Source organism: Ordospora colligata (genome assembly GCF_000803265.1).
Source record: "Ordospora colligata OC4 chromosome Unknown contig_05, whole genome shotgun sequence".
Classification (NCBI taxonomy): Eukaryota; Fungi; Microsporidia; family Ordosporidae; genus Ordospora; species Ordospora colligata.
In genome coordinates this window covers 125,406-141,286 of record NW_014575403.1, presented here as the reverse complement: position 1 = coordinate 141,286, position 15,881 = coordinate 125,406, and the positions used below count along the sequence as shown (strand labels likewise).

The 15,881-nt window shown below is 39.5% G+C and overlaps 12 protein-coding genes and 1 non-coding gene across 13 annotated transcripts; 3 read left to right on the top strand and 10 right to left on the bottom strand.

Annotated features, from left to right (window-relative positions):
- Positions 1 to 83: 83 nt before the first annotated feature.
- M896_051100 (uncharacterized protein) lies at positions 84 to 347 on the bottom strand (the record flags this gene model as incomplete). The annotated part of the gene is made up of 1 exon (XM_014708257.1): positions 84 to 347. One exon carries the CDS (start codon positions 345 to 347, stop codon positions 84 to 86), a length of 264 nt encoding a protein of 87 aa, XP_014563743.1.
- Positions 348 to 456: 109 nt separating this feature from the next.
- On the bottom strand, positions 457 to 3,057 carry M896_051090 (uncharacterized protein; the record flags this gene model as incomplete). The annotated part of the gene is made up of 1 exon (XM_014708256.1): positions 457 to 3,057. One exon carries the CDS (start codon positions 3,055 to 3,057, stop codon positions 457 to 459), a length of 2,601 nt encoding a protein of 866 aa, XP_014563742.1.
- Positions 3,058 to 3,152: 95 nt separating this feature from the next.
- On the bottom strand, positions 3,153 to 6,365 carry M896_051080 (guanine nucleotide exchange factor; the record flags this gene model as incomplete). Its single annotated transcript, XM_014708255.1, has 1 exon — positions 3,153 to 6,365. One exon carries the CDS (start codon positions 6,363 to 6,365, stop codon positions 3,153 to 3,155), a length of 3,213 nt encoding a protein of 1,070 aa, XP_014563741.1.
- Positions 6,366 to 6,411: 46 nt separating this feature from the next.
- M896_051070 (subunit 2 of origin recognition complex) lies at positions 6,412 to 7,170 on the top strand (the record flags this gene model as incomplete). The annotated part of the gene is made up of 1 exon (XM_014708254.1): positions 6,412 to 7,170. The coding sequence occupies one exon, from the start codon at positions 6,412 to 6,414 to the stop codon at positions 7,168 to 7,170; it is 759 nt and encodes a 252-aa protein (XP_014563740.1).
- A 139-nt stretch (positions 7,171 to 7,309) lies between these two features.
- Positions 7,310 to 8,371, bottom strand: M896_051060 (subunit of transcription initiation factor TFIID; the record flags this gene model as incomplete). Its single annotated transcript, XM_014708253.1, has 1 exon — positions 7,310 to 8,371. One exon carries the CDS (start codon positions 8,369 to 8,371, stop codon positions 7,310 to 7,312), a length of 1,062 nt encoding a protein of 353 aa, XP_014563739.1.
- A 152-nt stretch (positions 8,372 to 8,523) lies between these two features.
- Positions 8,524 to 8,594, bottom strand: M896_051050. Its single transcript has one exon. It is a non-coding gene; the product is annotated as a tRNA-Ala (tRNA).
- A 169-nt stretch (positions 8,595 to 8,763) lies between these two features.
- On the bottom strand, positions 8,764 to 10,275 carry M896_051040 (polyadenylate-binding protein; the record flags this gene model as incomplete). The annotated part of the gene is made up of 1 exon (XM_014708252.1): positions 8,764 to 10,275. One exon carries the CDS (start codon positions 10,273 to 10,275, stop codon positions 8,764 to 8,766), a length of 1,512 nt encoding a protein of 503 aa, XP_014563738.1.
- Positions 10,276 to 10,464: 189 nt separating this feature from the next.
- M896_051030 (DnaJ-like protein) lies at positions 10,465 to 11,115 on the top strand (the record flags this gene model as incomplete). The annotated part of the gene is made up of 1 exon (XM_014708251.1): positions 10,465 to 11,115. The coding sequence occupies one exon, from the start codon at positions 10,465 to 10,467 to the stop codon at positions 11,113 to 11,115; it is 651 nt and encodes a 216-aa protein (XP_014563737.1).
- Positions 11,116 to 11,361: 246 nt separating this feature from the next.
- On the bottom strand, positions 11,362 to 11,913 carry M896_051020 (chromatin remodeling protein; the record flags this gene model as incomplete). The annotated part of the gene is made up of 1 exon (XM_014708250.1): positions 11,362 to 11,913. The coding sequence occupies one exon, from the start codon at positions 11,911 to 11,913 to the stop codon at positions 11,362 to 11,364; it is 552 nt and encodes a 183-aa protein (XP_014563736.1).
- A 20-nt stretch (positions 11,914 to 11,933) lies between these two features.
- M896_051010 (subunit B of DNA polymerase alpha) lies at positions 11,934 to 13,196 on the bottom strand (the record flags this gene model as incomplete). Its single annotated transcript, XM_014708249.1, has 1 exon — positions 11,934 to 13,196. One exon carries the CDS (start codon positions 13,194 to 13,196, stop codon positions 11,934 to 11,936), a length of 1,263 nt encoding a protein of 420 aa, XP_014563735.1.
- Positions 13,197 to 13,426: 230 nt separating this feature from the next.
- Positions 13,427 to 13,744, top strand: M896_051000 (uncharacterized protein; the record flags this gene model as incomplete). Its single annotated transcript, XM_014708248.1, has 1 exon — positions 13,427 to 13,744. The coding sequence occupies one exon, from the start codon at positions 13,427 to 13,429 to the stop codon at positions 13,742 to 13,744; it is 318 nt and encodes a 105-aa protein (XP_014563734.1).
- A 216-nt stretch (positions 13,745 to 13,960) lies between these two features.
- M896_050990 (phosphoglyceromutase) lies at positions 13,961 to 15,433 on the bottom strand (the record flags this gene model as incomplete). The annotated part of the gene is made up of 1 exon (XM_014708247.1): positions 13,961 to 15,433. The coding sequence occupies one exon, from the start codon at positions 15,431 to 15,433 to the stop codon at positions 13,961 to 13,963; it is 1,473 nt and encodes a 490-aa protein (XP_014563733.1).
- Positions 15,434 to 15,501: 68 nt separating this feature from the next.
- Positions 15,502 to 15,858, bottom strand: M896_050980 (uncharacterized protein; the record flags this gene model as incomplete). Its single annotated transcript, XM_014708246.1, has 1 exon — positions 15,502 to 15,858. One exon carries the CDS (start codon positions 15,856 to 15,858, stop codon positions 15,502 to 15,504), a length of 357 nt encoding a protein of 118 aa, XP_014563732.1.
- Between the last annotated feature and the right edge of the window lie 23 nt (positions 15,859 to 15,881).

Here is a 15,881-nt window from a genome sequence, read left to right as displayed (position 1 = left end):
GTAATAGCATTTATTTTTATTATAGATAGATTGTATATGTAACCTGTTTGGATGTAATGTTGCACTGGTATTGATCAAAACGATTAAATGATCAAGTATGAGATGCATATGATGAGTATTAATGCTAGAATAAAGATTACTTTGTTTCTTGGGTCGTTGTTCATCCTTTTGATCGCATCTCCAAATCTATCGATATTTGCCATTAGAATTCTATCTGCCTTTTCAGTCTCTGCTTCTATTGATTCATAGAGCAGGTCTTGCTGATTGATCTTTTCTTGTATGATCTGTACTGTTGCTTTCATGTTTCTTGACGTCTCACTAAGCATCCTTTCCTCCTCATTGCTCATTCGATTCGAAACATATCGCTATTATTCATTACAACATGAAACATGAATACCTACTCTACATTCACACCAGTATTCCAATTGAGTCATGAACTTGTATTGGTATGCCTCATTATTCATCCCAGTATATCTTGCAAAGCATCTCAGATAATTCATCATCAGATAATTCAAACTCATAGAAAATCACGCTAAATGTCTTCAATACATGTATCATAGGTATCCTGCCTCTTGCATACAGTATAACATCAAACAAAGAGCAAACAAACTGTTTCGATCCAATTCCATCAACTACTGTCGTCAGTGAATACACATTCTCAACAAATAGCATTCTGTACAAGTGTTGTATATCCCTTAATCTTAAAAACGAATACACATTCGTCTTGATAAAGTACATCAGCAAACAAAGAACCTCTTCTGCATCATACTTGCTGAACACCATATCATCAACCTCCCATCTCTTCATAACTACTTTCACTACATCTTTCATCTCACAACACACTTCTTTATCCTCTCTCCATTCACATCGACTCTTATGCTTCAAAGCACCTACAAAGTACGACATCTGTCTGCTCAAGTATCCCATCATTGCCTTTGCTATTCTCGTCTTAAGGCTTTCAGGCACTTCATCTGTGCATTTATCTCCCTCAAATTCAACAATTCCGCTATCACTGTACTTCTCAACAATCTCTCGAAGCTTCATCCTGTACCTTGCAAATACATCTGGATATTCTCTAGCACCTCCTTTGCAAACTGCTCGTGCTCTTATACAAACAGTCATCTCCTTCACAAACATAACAAATCCATTCAATATCTCCTCCTTATCTTGGCACACCTCCAACTCCTCGATATTCTTCATCTTAACAACTCCTTCATCAGCATCAAGATGGATAACCGTCCTATCAACACTTCTGAAGTCATTTACATCCATGCACACCAGTAGCTCTCCTCTTCCTTCAACTTCATCGACACTTCTCTTCATTCTAAAAAACACTTCTCCATCTGCTGAATACACATCCTCCATAGATCCAATATCAGATCTGATGTATTCATCGATGAAACACTTGCGAGAATATTCAGAGCACCCTTTGAAATACATTGCTCCAACAAAGACATCCTCATAACTCTCCTGTATCTGACAAAACTCTCCTGCATCAACTGCTCCAGTAATTACCTTAAGACCACACTTTCCAATTGCAACAATTTCCACGTCCTCTCGTTTCAATATGCATCGCAGCACATATCTTCCATCATTTACATCACATATCGACAAAGAAGATCCGTGTCTGTCCGATATAATAACAACATCACTAAACAAAAATAGTGTCACAGACTTGTCATCCACATCCATGCAATTCAACTCATACAAAAATCCCTTCTCAATACACTTGCCTTTCAATCCTTCAACATTCTTGTTCACAATCAATGCATACTTCATGCTATCGTACTCCTCTTTCCTCTTATCAATCTTCCCAATCAACTCTACTATCCGAGTATACACCTCTAGCCCTACTATTGCATACTTTTCTTCTCCAACCTTCTTCAGAATATCCTCAAGCAATATTGGATACCTCACAATCCTTTGCAGACACTTACAAATGCAATCTCTAACACTTCTTTCATCAGGTATCCACATTTTGCCTTTATATGCATACATCCATTCAATCTCATCCTCCTGCGATAACATCAGATTCATATAACATTCAAACCCTTCAAAATTCATATCAAACGCATTCAAAATATTCTCAAGCGCCATATACTCATCAAACTCAAGCTCATCAATACATACTCCTCTCATTATAGCTTCAAAATAGCCTAAATCCGTAATAACCATTTCTACATTTGCACCTATCATCATAAGAACATTTCTCAACGATCTCATAAGCTTTACTTCAAACAAATACACCTTTGTAAGCATTCTAAAAACATCTGCAAACTTCCCTTCCATCTTCAAATCATTGTGACTGTAAAACTCATTCAGTTGGTTAAAATACTCAACTTCGTTCAGAATAAACCCAAGTAATGCCAAACGAAGTCCTTTTCTATTTTCATTCATGCATTCCATCCCAAATTGCTTGCACATATTCATTCCATACCCGTGAAACCTCTTCCCAAATACTATCTCAGACACTGTTTGCTCACGCTTCAGAACAACATCTACATAAATCCTCGTGCCCATAATCTCATTGTCAATGCTCTCCACATCATCATATCCTATCTCTGCCATCCTCTCCATTATCTTGTGTGCACAAAACTCCTTGCATTCACTCATCATTCCCGTAGTTATCACATCATACATCCTTTCACTCGACCTCCCATGATCATTCTTCAATGACCATCCTCCAAATAAAAACAACGACTTAAACATCCCTGCCATTGTCACATTCGCCTTCTTTGCAAAGACTGCCTCAGCATTCCCCCATCCTTCAATGCAGTCATTGAAGTACCTGTCAAGACTCATCCGCACTCCATAAAAATACTTACATTCAGAAATATGGCTGTTGTAGTACATATACTCCCTAAATCCTATCAAAGACCTGACCAGCACCTTCGTAATTCTCTTCTCAATTTGCACTGATAAAAGAATAGGTCCAACATGTACAACATCCGCTATAAAGCTTCTCGATCTCTTGTAATATCTTCCAAACATCCCTGCCATTGTATTCATTGCCATATTATCCTCCTTGTGGACAAAGCTATCCACAGCTTTCTCCATCACTCAGGGTTGGCAAAATCATGCGATTTGTTGATATCCTTACACTCGTGAATTACTTCAATTCATATCGTATATAAATTCAATTTATTCATCTCTTACAACTCCACTCCAGACCTATCATCCACATCTATCTGAACATCTTCATCAGCATAAACATCCAATCGCCCATCTGCTCCTTTATCTTCTTCAGCATTCAATTTATCACTCATTACATCTCCATCATCCACAATACTTCCTTCCTTCACATCCTTGCTTTCACTTTCATTACCTGATCCAATCAAACAATCTGACTCATTTGCGCTCTTCTTATTGAAGTAGAACAAAAAGTCTTCATTAGTTGCAAAGTCATACTTCACAAGCATCTCCATCAACTGTTCAACCTCTTCAAATGATGCGTATCCGCAATCACAGCATAGGCCAGATCCATTCAATGCCTTACTTACCCTCGAACAGAATATCTTGATAAACCCATTCGTCATCATTTGATCCCGAAGAGTAAGAAGAATCCCAAAGCTTCGTATAAAAAATCTTGTAAACAGCGGAAGACTGGAAGATAACAAATTCACTATCCAGAGCGTGTAGTTCGTCACATCCCTACTCCCCATCATATCTGCCTTCTTTATCATGTATATCAACCTCTTATCCATCTCATCAGCATCAAACATATTTTCATCAAGAGGACATCCAGACTTATGTATCATTCGAGCCTTTGATTGATTCATTACAGAATTCGACGTTCCATAAAAATTAAACAAGTTCGATGGATTAGTCAGGTTCTTTGCATACTTCTCCTCAACACTATAACAACTCAACATATCCTCACATGTCTGCTCTTCCATCTTCAGTCCCCCTTCAATCTTATCACTGCCTGCATTGATTGCCCTGCACACCACACTCTCACTTTTGACATCAACAACAAAATCAAACATATCCACTCCGTTGCTCTGCAAAAGCACTATGCAACAGAATCCATCCTCATTATACACAGTAATTTCTTTAAACATCTGAAAAACACTTCCACTTACAAATTCAGGCTCTTTCTCTAAAATATTCTTGTACAGTTTCAAAAGACTTTCATAGCATACATGCTTTGCAATCCTACAAAACTTCTCTTTCTCATTCCCTTCCACACACTTCTTCATCAAACAGACCACGTCCTCTTCATCAAGCATAGATAAGTCTCCTCCATCTTTACTGCTTCTTCCAAGCACCTCAACCACAAACTCCCTTACAAACCTTATTTCACTTTGCTTTCTATACCCAATCCCTTGCTTATCTTCCCCATGTATCCCTCGTTCTCCATTCTCCACAAACACTTTAAATGCATCACACAACACATCCAGGTCCCATTCATCTGCTTCAGCCATCTGCTTCCAAATCTCCTTGCTTACACTTATTCCTCGCTCCTTTGCTGCACTAACCTTCAAAAACGAAATCCCAAGATCAGAAAATACATTATGTCCTTTCTGTCTCTCAATCCTTGTAAGAGCTTCAAGCAGCAGCACATACATATCAACATTCGCTCCCCCTATTTTCAGGTAGAATACAAAAGAGTCCGCAAACGACTGTAGATCATCTTTGCTCCTCACCAAATACATCATGTACTCTTCAAACACACAAATCATCTCCAGCTTATTGCATACTAGGTAAAACTGCTTCGCATCCATTGAAAAAAACCGCTTAAAGCTCTTAGAAAACATCCTTCTATATGCTTCTTTCTTACATTGCACACACATCTTCATTGCATCAGGCAGATATACATCAAGCGCTAATCTCTGATTTACATCATTCTCATCTGCCAGCTTCTCACACATTCTCTTGTACATCTTGTAGTGTTCTTTACCCATCTGGTTCTTCACTGCAAACTCAAGAGGATTCCTCTTAATAGATGTATACATCGCTTCAAGGTACTCCTCTCCAAACCCATCTGGAATCTCATCAGCGCTGAAATCACTTATGTAGTCTTTGAATGTTGGCTTTAGCTTCACATTCGGATTGTGGAACTTCGTGTTCAATGCAAGAAAAGAAAACGACAGATTAAACACAAACTCTCTTGTTTTATCATCTGAATCCATGCGCATAAACGTGCTTTTCCCTGCATTATCTGCATAATACTTTTGTGCATATGCTTCCACAACCCTGTGTATTATTTGTCCCTCTCCCAACAAGTAAAAAGAAAGCAAATACATTCTCAAGCCTTCAAGAACCTCCATGTCATGAAAATCAAACGTACTGGTGAATATCTTTAAGTCTACTTCATTCTTCAGTTTGCACACATAATGGCCTAACTTCTTAAGATCTGTTTCTGCAGAGTATCTTAAAATCTCAAAACTCACAGATTTTCCATACTTATCAAACATGTGCTGCATATCTCCATCTTCATTAAACCTTCTTATATCTTCTTCCATGCTTATAACTTTCTGTTCTACATGTGCTTCCAATCGTTCACATTCACTATGCCAAAATACTTGACAATCACTTTCTACATCACCTGTTTCCGTATCTTCATTAATCATCTGCACTATTTCATCAATAGGAAGTCTGTTACAGATCTCTTCACATACATTCTTGTATATGCCAATCCCATCAAATGCATAATACAGATATGGAATTAAGGATTGATGCATTCCTACAAGGTACCATTTAGGCATTGATGCATAAAACACTTGAAATAGATATCTGCTTCTTGTCATGTCAATCCCAATCGTTCTGAAATGTTCATGCTCTAGTGTAATGTCAACAATCTCCTCGTCTCCAAGTACTTTGCAAAAATCTCCCATTCCTCCTCTCATCCAGTCAATGCTTCTGTACATCTTCCTATTGACAAACAATGTACGTATCTGCCCATGGCCAAGAAACACTTTAAGCATCTGCAGAATGCACAGTATAGCACCCCTGCTAACAACATCATCCCCAAGAATAAACATGTATCTGCTAAGTATGCATTTAGACTCTTCAAACGAAAGATTTTTTCTTATTGCATTTGCAACCTCAAAGTATTTCAGAATCACAGAATCAGTATCTTTCTCAGCCGGTGCAAACTTCAGATCAACTATCCTACTTCCAATGGCATTTAAATCTACTCCATCCATTGCGCTGAATTGTAAAAATACATCCAGAAACCACAACATCTCTTTGTTGCTGTATTTTACCAAGCTAAACAAACGGCCAAATATACTCAACACCGACTGTGGCGTTGGAAATGCACTCATATCGGTCAGTATACGTCTTATATCCTTGTTCGATGATCCTGAATGCCTGTGAAGAAGAACTTGGATTTCTCTAAGCTTTTGTTTATTCGATTGCATGGGCTTATGTTTATGCATGTGGAATCTTATATCACCCATCGACCGAATGAACACAAAACTTATAGACTTTCACCTAAGTTGTAAAAATGAGTTCAATGCGATTTCAAAGTCATTCAACATCATGTTCTATGGCTATGGATCCAAGAGAGGGTTACTGCATAAGATGTTTCCTTGTGCAATTCATCTCGACTGCAGATCAACCAAAAAGAGTGAGATAATGAAGCAGATTGTAAAGAAGATCGGATGTCGTTCGTTTGACGATTACAAACAAGCTCCTGTATCAATCAAGGAGATAGATGACACAATACGCAATAGAAGAGAAAAGTATAAGTTGGTGATGATCAACTTTGATTTTAGTTTTGCAGAGTTTCTGAACCTCAAGAACTTTGTTGTGCTTGCAACTATGGAGAATGTGAATATAAGGTTTGGTATGGATGAAATAGAGAGATTCAACTTTGTTTTCAGAGACCTTACAACATTTGAGCCATACGAGGAGGCTGCTGATATTGAAATAAAAACGTTAAGAACAGGAATGTCAATAAATGTCGTGAAGAACGTTCCTAGGAATTCAATGATGGTTCTACGTGAAATCCTGACAATTGGAGCAGATAAGACCGATATGAACGAACTGTTTGAACGAATAAAGAAAAAGCTGTTTCTGGCATCCAGATCTTCAATAGTTCCAATGATTGCTGAATTCATTGATCACAGAATGCTGAGAATTAGAAACAATTCAGAGATAGTTATAGACATTCCATCTGTAGAAAGGAAGGAAATTGTGGAGTTGCTGAATAACACATTGTAATGACATTATTGACATGATGGATCATTCAATCAGCAAGATGTATACTTAAATGAATTTACTGCAAATTACAAGTTATACCGAATCTGTTTTATATGAATAAATTGGTGGTATGTGATAAAGAAAACGAACATTAAATTCATTATTTATCCAAAATTTTGCTCAATAGATCAGACACTTGTGGATTGTTAATTTCTTGTCGATAGTAGTCTGCCTTTGGCTTTATGACTGTCTCTACAGCATGTTCTGAGAGTATGCTCAAGCAAAACAGCGCGCCCCACTGTGTAGATTCTGTTTTTTGCTTGTCAAGCCATGCCTTGCTCAGTGTGTTGATGATGCGTGGCGCAAGTGTTTTGTAAGAACACGAAAAGCTGCTAAACACATGCTTGACTACCTCAGAAGCAATCTTTCTGACTTCATCATCCACACTCTTTCCAATCACACATGTAATAAGTGAAGGTAGGATCTGATGGAGATACGGATCAATAAATATGTATTTGTTTCTTAACAATGAGTAGTACATCATTGTGATTGTTCGGAGTTTCTCCTTACTTTTTATGTTCTTAACAATCTGCTCGTTGAAGTGATGTACAAAGTACGGGACAAGCTGTTGAATGCCACTTTCATTGTGTAGACAGTTGATAGCAGTGTCCTCATCGGTCTCCATTGCCTGAATGATCTTGTCGAAGTACATACTCAACTCCTTTGTAAGCATGTGCTTGTTTTGTGACTTCAGCTCAAGCTCCTCTTGGTACATGCCAAGTGTATCCTTTTTGACAGTAGGCTTTTCAAGTAGAATTGGGTTGTGTGGAGTCTGTGGCTGTACGCCTTCAATTGCCAACCAGTGCGATTGGATCGATGGCCTCAGAGGAATCTTTGGTAGTGGACGGTCAAGATATTCCTCAAGATCAATCTCCTCATCAGGCACATAGTATGCGTTTGATGGCAAGCCTCTGAACACAAGGCTCTCCTGTGGATCATATCCAAAGAGTGGATCAACATTCCTGCTGATCAGTGCATAGTTGATGTCTTCGATTGACAGTTTTGATCTTTTAGATGCAAGCATAAACTTCCCTCCCTCTTGGCATACCTCTTTAATACGATACTCCAGGTCCTGGGACAGTACTCTGAATGCATCATCATCGATGTTTGTTATTCCCTTTGACTGTGCAAACGATTTGAGCGTGTCCTTTGAAAACAGCATGCCCAATGCATCTGTCCAAAATTTATGCAATCAAGCCCAAAAATTGCCAAGAAAGATACTTGGGACGCACACTCAGCAATCAATAACACACAGGCATCCATAAAAACAGTCAAGTAAAACACAACTCTTCGTATCCATCAAAGCTTCCAAAATGGAGGATCCGGGAATCGAACCCGGGCCTTTCACATGCGAAGCGAACCCTCTACCACTGAGACAATCCCCCTCACATCAAAAAACCTCCCACTCCAACAGTATCCTCCACGCATTTCACTCATTTATTCGCTCAAATTCAATAATTGATTCTTTATCCTTCGCACTCTTCATTTATTCATTCTAACTCAGGATCTACTCAAATACATCTACTTCTACCTCATTCGTAATAACTAAAAACTTTAATCCTTAATAATATTCTCTCCCGCACGGTCATTCTCAACATCAATGCTCTCAATCACCGATGCTATGCTGCTAGACAGCGTAAAATTCAATCCAATCATGCTTCGTATTTCCTCATCAGGTCTGCTCAGCAGAATCTCAGACACCTTGCTTGCAAACTCAGCCTCGTTGCTCACTCGAAGTGTCTTCCAGTCATTCTTAAATCCAGGTGCTGCTGCAAGTACAAGTCCATATAGCTTTTCAGACTCATTTCCATAAAGCTTCGACGACATCACATGTGCCCTCTCACGCTTAAACCCTCCAGATGGAAATCCTATTCCCTGGTACATATAAGGCATCATAGGCTTATATCCTATATCTGCAAAATCCTTGTCTTTAGCCCTCTCCGTCTTGTTCTTAAAGTAAGTAACCTGCAATCGCTCTCCATCAATGTATATCTCATTCCCACGCTCTACTGCAATGCTTGCTTCCTCAGGCGTCAGGTAGCACACATACGCATACTTCTTCTGTGCATTGATTGCATCAGCTCCAACAAGAATCGATGTAATCATCCCAAACTCCTTAAATATGTTTTGCAGCTCTTCAACTCCAAATCCCTCAGGTATATTAGTCACATACAGGTTCTTCTTGTAATTCTGTCCATGCATGCTCAGCTGCTCAAATGTCTTCCTCAGCTCTTCCACTCTGTCTTCCTTCTTCTGTGCCTTCTGTATATAGAATGGCTCGCTCACATTCTCAAACACAACCTTTCCATGCAAATTATTTATTGCGTTCAGCGCTGCATTATGCGACTCAAAGTTCGCAAATGCAAACCCCTTCGGCTTCCCATCCTCCTTCAATGGGAAAAAAAACGAAGTCACTTTTCCATGCTTCTCCAACATCTCAACCAAATCCACCTCGCTCGCATCTACTGGGAAATTCTTAATAAAACAATTTGTAAAAACTGTAGATGCATTCTGAATCTCCTTAGTCCTCATCTCGGAGTTATATGGCTCAACACTAATCATCTTTCCCTTCAACATCAACCCATCCAGATTGCTGAAGTTCTTAATCACCTTCTTAGCTGCCTTCTTCTCTTTAAACTGCACAAATCCATACCCCTTCGACTTTCCATTTGTAGTAAGTGCTACCTTGCAACTCGTTATCTCCCCAAACATCGAAAATGCATCCTCAAGATCTTTCCCCGTGAACTCCTCCGGAAGATTCTTCACAACAATATTACCTGCTTCGGGTGGCATCTTCTCTTTACTTATCACCTTCAGCAGTCTTATCTGTCGATTGTGCAGCTCGTAGTGCTTGTACTCCTTGATGGCCCTTTCCACTTCTTCTTCACTCCCAAGAGTAACAAATGCAAAAGACGATTCAAGCTTCTTCGTCAGCTTGATATCCAACACCTTCCCAACCGTAGAGAAAATCCGATAAAGATCAGACTCAAGCGTTTGGGTCGACAGCTCGCCCACATATATCGTCAGTGCATTGCCACTCGCTTTATTTCCATCGTTCATCTCCATGGAATGCTTCTCGAAGGGTAATTTTTTGCCATTTTTGTATACATGCCTTCTCTGCATCCTTTATCTTCACTCAATCGCTTCTGTCCTTGCTAATCCTTCTGTATTACACATCCTGCATGCCGACTCATTGACAACTGCTCTCTACCGGCATTCTATCTATCATACAAGCATACACATCGCAACCCCCAAATGCCATACTCCGATGCAGCCAAGTCATGCTTCGATAACAAGGATTACCAAGGATACTTCGAAAACACAAAGAAGCAGTACGAACGAACACACTCTGCAGACGACAAGTGCGAAATGGACAAGGCACAGCGAACACTCGCTCTCCACAAAGAAATCCAAGAATTGATAAGGAGGAAAAACTCAGATTACTACACAATCCTTGGTGTCCAGAAATCAGCCTCTCAGGATGAGATACGACGTGCATTCAATGCTCTTGTAATGAAGTTCCATCCGGATAGGACAAAGATGAGCGAGTCGAATGATGTCACTGCAATCATCCAGAAAGCTTACACAACACTCAGCAATCCTGAAAAACGAAAAGCATACGACAATAAACAGACCAGTCACTCAGCATTTTCACACACTACATTCAGACACAACCATCCAGAGGATATCATGTCGAACATATTCTTCAGTGCATTCAACCAGCATGCTCAAAGAAGTACCATATTTTACTCCACACAGGATCTTTATCAGCACCTGTATTCTAATATGAACAGAAGATACACAAGAGGATATAGAGCTCCTAATATGCAATCACAGGAGCCTACAGATCCAAAGGTAATTGTGGCAATGGTGCTCATAATTCTACTCTTCATCATGCTGCAGTAAATCAAAAACTATCACATGCATCAAATGACTCACCATACAATCTAAAACAAAATATTCTACATGAATATGCATTACTGTGTATTTACTTTTATTAAAAGATTTCTCATATCCATAAATCGATGCATATGGCATAACTAAGTATCTATACCATTTATAACTCAATTCTATAGCATAAATAAGTATTTATAATATAATACAATGCATATGACAAACACCATATATAATGCTGTACAATCAAATCTTATATCACGACTTGCATAATGCTTTTTTACACTCAGAGCATATCCACTCTGTCTTTGGTACGCTGGATATCCCTATACACTCATAATGGAACCACCTATTGCTACATTCATGACTTCCACACATTATCATGCTCTTGAATGCAGGTCTGTTGCACTTGCAATACAACTTTCCATCCATGCTCATCTCCCCTACATTTATTGTACAGTTGACACTTGTGACAGAAGGCACATCTAAATCAAATGGAACCTCCACATCAGCACAAAGTACCTCACACTTACACTTCAACTCACTCACTGCATTTTCTAACATCCTTGAGTTTTCGCAGCTCTCATCTAATAATCGCTTGATCATCCTGCAGCATCTTCCAATCTTCTTGACGTACTTTTCAGTCGGTGTGTGCAGAAACTGATCCTCATACTCCTTTCTTTTCTTCCTCAATCTCTCAATCCTCTGTTCTGCCCTCAGCGTCGATCTTGAAAAGTATATTGCATCCAGACGTAGTTGTTGTATCTCATCCAGCATTGCATCAAATACCTCAAAATGCGACTTCACCATTTACAATGGGTTCTCATAATCTATTTATCATCCATTCCATCAGTCTCCTCATTACACAAGTCAATAAACTCTGCATCTGCTTCTCTATTAGTACCAGGCTTTATTACACATGCACTTCCTCCTCTGGCTACAAATCCAAGGTTAACCACCAGGCTTGGTCCTGCTCGTCTACAAAATCCTTTCAATCTCGACACAACAATGTATATGTCCGGTGCCATTCCCATCATCAATCCTTCTGGTGAAGAATATGACACTGCGCTTCTCGATGGAAATACAGGCACAAAGCTCCTCTGAAACACCAGATGATGTGCCAACCTATCCATTCTGTCTCCCTTGAAAAGAAGCTCTCCACACACATCTGCCACATCTGCTTTTCCAGAGTTATAAAAATATTCCTCAGAGCATATTTCAAGAGGCATATCTAATGATGAGATTGCAATCAGGCACTCATTCACAAAAATTTCACAGGGATTACTAACACAGTATACACGCTCCTCTTCAAAATCAATCGCTTCCTGTGGATACACACTCAGGCATGTAGGATCTCCTATCGATGGCACCAGAATCACTTTCCGCCACAAATGCTTTCCTAGCCACCTTCGAACCTTTGGCATAAAAACATCATTCAGCACACCATACGGAGACTTCCCATCAAGTTCATTTATTGGCTTTACAAATGGACCTATCAAAACCAAAATGTCTGCCTCCATCGCAAGAACCTTCTCAAACACATCAACTTCACATCCTCCAAGTTCACAGCAATAAGGTCCTTGAAATGCAACTATCCTTAGATTATTGAATGTATTATCAGAACTGCTTGCTTCTGTCGTGTTTACATCCACAACTGGAATACAATCGAGTCTCTCAACAATTATCTCGTCTCCACCAACATTTTTTCCCTTTACTGCAACAACTTGGCCAGGAAATACCGAGTATCTATGTAAATGCTCCATATTGAGTCTAACAACAACATCGTTGCTTTCATCAACATTAGATGCAATGCATATATTCGATGAATCAAGCTTTAGTCCTGTAGGGTTGACTATTGTCCCATATGTGTAAAATGAAGATTCAGATATATGGTTGACAGACTCAAATCGCTTGATTTGCAGCAGCTCTAGGAAGTACGGTCGCATGCATTCCAGTCTATGCTTGACATAATCGTACTTTTCGTTTTTCTTTATGTAGAAATTCGATACCTTTGCCTCACGGAATGTGCGTATTTCTGTTTTTGGAGCAGGTCTTACGCACAGTGTCCGCAGAACCTGCTGATCAAAATCCATTTCTGGGGATGTGTTGTCATACAAACTATCGATGCATTGTAGACATGCGCATGATTGCATTGTGAATTATTTTAAATATATTCAATGGGAATACAGTGGTATAAAACAAGCCAAATTTGCATAAATCGAGTAATATTGCAAATTTTTCACCTGAAAAGTATAAAATCATAAAGAACAGCAGGGGTACCAAACTTTCGGGCCCGGATATCGTTAAATTGCTTGAAGTAGAAATGTGTAAGGAGAATATGATAAGTGAATTGTACCCGTTGGTTGCACTTTTTGTGCATGCAACAAACCAGGAAGTGACAAAGGAAAAAATTGCAAGTGTTATGAGAGCGCTTGGTGTGGAAAGCAATCCTAAGATATGTGAATATTTTGAAATGGATGCGCTGAAGATCAAGGAGCTATTGATGGGCGGAGGACAAGGTGCCGCGCCAATGAGTGTGGGAGGAGGACAGGCAGCTGCAAGCACCGCTGGTGCAGCAGTGGCTGCAAAGAAGGAAGAAGCGCCAGAAGAGGATGCTGAGATTGATTTCAGCTTTTTCTGATTAAAAAGACGTTTCTTTGAATTGTTTTAATATCAACTTTATTGTTAAGCCATAGAGAGACTTTGATGCACATATTCAAGAAAATTAATTTATTTTTAGTGAACTGAAGTTGATTGATCACTGGCTGAATAATCCTAGGATCATCACTATAGATTTAAGTTTGAATTCTCAAATAATCTTGTAAATCATCATTACGCATTTTAATCAACAGCTGAACTAAATCATCGAATGTCCCGTCATGCATGAAGGCTTCTCAATTCCCATTAAATTCAGAACAGTAGGCGCTATATCTCTGATCGAGTATTCTGTATCCACATATCCCCATGACTTGCTTTCATATTCTCTCTTCTTATCACACACAATTAATGGTACCTTGTTTGTGGTGTGTGTTTTACAACACATCCCTCGATCATCTTTCATCTTCTCTGCATTCCCATGGTCCGCAGTAATCACAAGGACACACTCATTCTTAACACATGTATTGTACAGCCTTCCAATGCATACATCAACTGCCTCAACAGCTTCCTTCGCAGCATCAAGATTCCCAGTATGTCCAATCATGTCAGGTGGTGCAAGGTTAAGCACAACAAATGGAGTTCCTTTACATATTTCATCAATTGCCACCTCAGTGACTTTCGCAGATGACATCTCAGGAACCACATCAAAAGATTCAACATCAGGGCTTGGCACAATCACAGTCCTCTGCTTCTCAAAAGGCTGTTCCCTACCTCCATTCAAAAAATAAGTCACATGCGCCTCCTTCTCCTTCTCAGATACATGCACATGTTCAATTCCATTTGTATCCAGCACTTCAGCTAATGTGTTAATCACGTCAGCCCTACGGAAAAGAACCTTTACTTGGAATCCTTCATCATATTCCGTCATTGTAATCACATTGTTTCCATTCTCAATAAACTTTCGAGTAATCTGTCGCATCCTATCTGCCCGGAAGTTAAACATACACACACTATCTCTTTTATACACTTTTCCATATACATCAATTAGTGCCGGCTTGATCATCTCATCATATATTCCCTCATTATACATCCTATGCACATACTCATGCATACTTTCACCAATATTCTCACCTTCAGTCATCATCTTGAAGCTAGTATCTGTTCTATCCTCGTTACCTGCCCTATCCATTCCATAAAACCTTCCTGCCACTGACACAATCTTTCCAGTCCCTGATTCTTTACACCATAATTCAAGATCATTCAGGTCGTCCAGAAACACTTGAGGTGCCGTATCTCTCCCGTCACTTATGCAATGAACAAACACTTCCTTACCACTTTCCCTCAACTCATTCAGAATCGCCTTGAGATGGCGAACATGCGAATGAACTCCTCCTTGACTCACCATCCCAACAACATGTATCCGTCCTATCGTCCCCTCTATTGCTTCTTTTATAGCATTACGCATCTCTCCATTTATAATCGCATTGTCTATCCTCACTATGTCCTGTTCAATCACCCTGCCACTTCCTATAGTCAAATGCCCAACTTCTGAATTTCCCATCTGTCCATCAGGCAATCCTACATGGCATCCATGCGCATAAAGCAAAAAACTATCATACATCAAACTCAATCTCCTCATCCAATAGCATTTAGATCCATCTACCGCATTCCCTTCCATATTATTCTCATCATGTCCCCATCCATCAATTACCACCAAACACACCTTCCTCATCTCACACAGCCCTTCACAAACACCTAATAAAAATCACTCATTTATTACTATTTACTTCATTCATCTTCTCATCCGTTTGTTTTACTCAGTTCCTCATAATACCTTTCATACTGCCTGAACAGATACGACAAGTCCTTATTAGACTCAGTCTCTATCACTGTTTGTATCGCCCTTACAAAGCATCTGTTCAATCCACTTATCTTATCATCCATAACCACAGGCTTGGAAAGATTCAACGAACTCAAAACACCCTTCAACGGTTCTGCATTTCCTATCTCCATTCCTCCACCCACTCTTGCCTTTGCACGCTTCCTACTTGATCCGTCAACAGTCTCCATCACAGGCACTTCATCCTCGTTCGCATCAACTGGTGCAGAGTATGGCGATAGCTGATCCTTTGCCTTTCGTTTCTTTCTATCCTCCATTGGGGTTATCTATCCGTACTAAA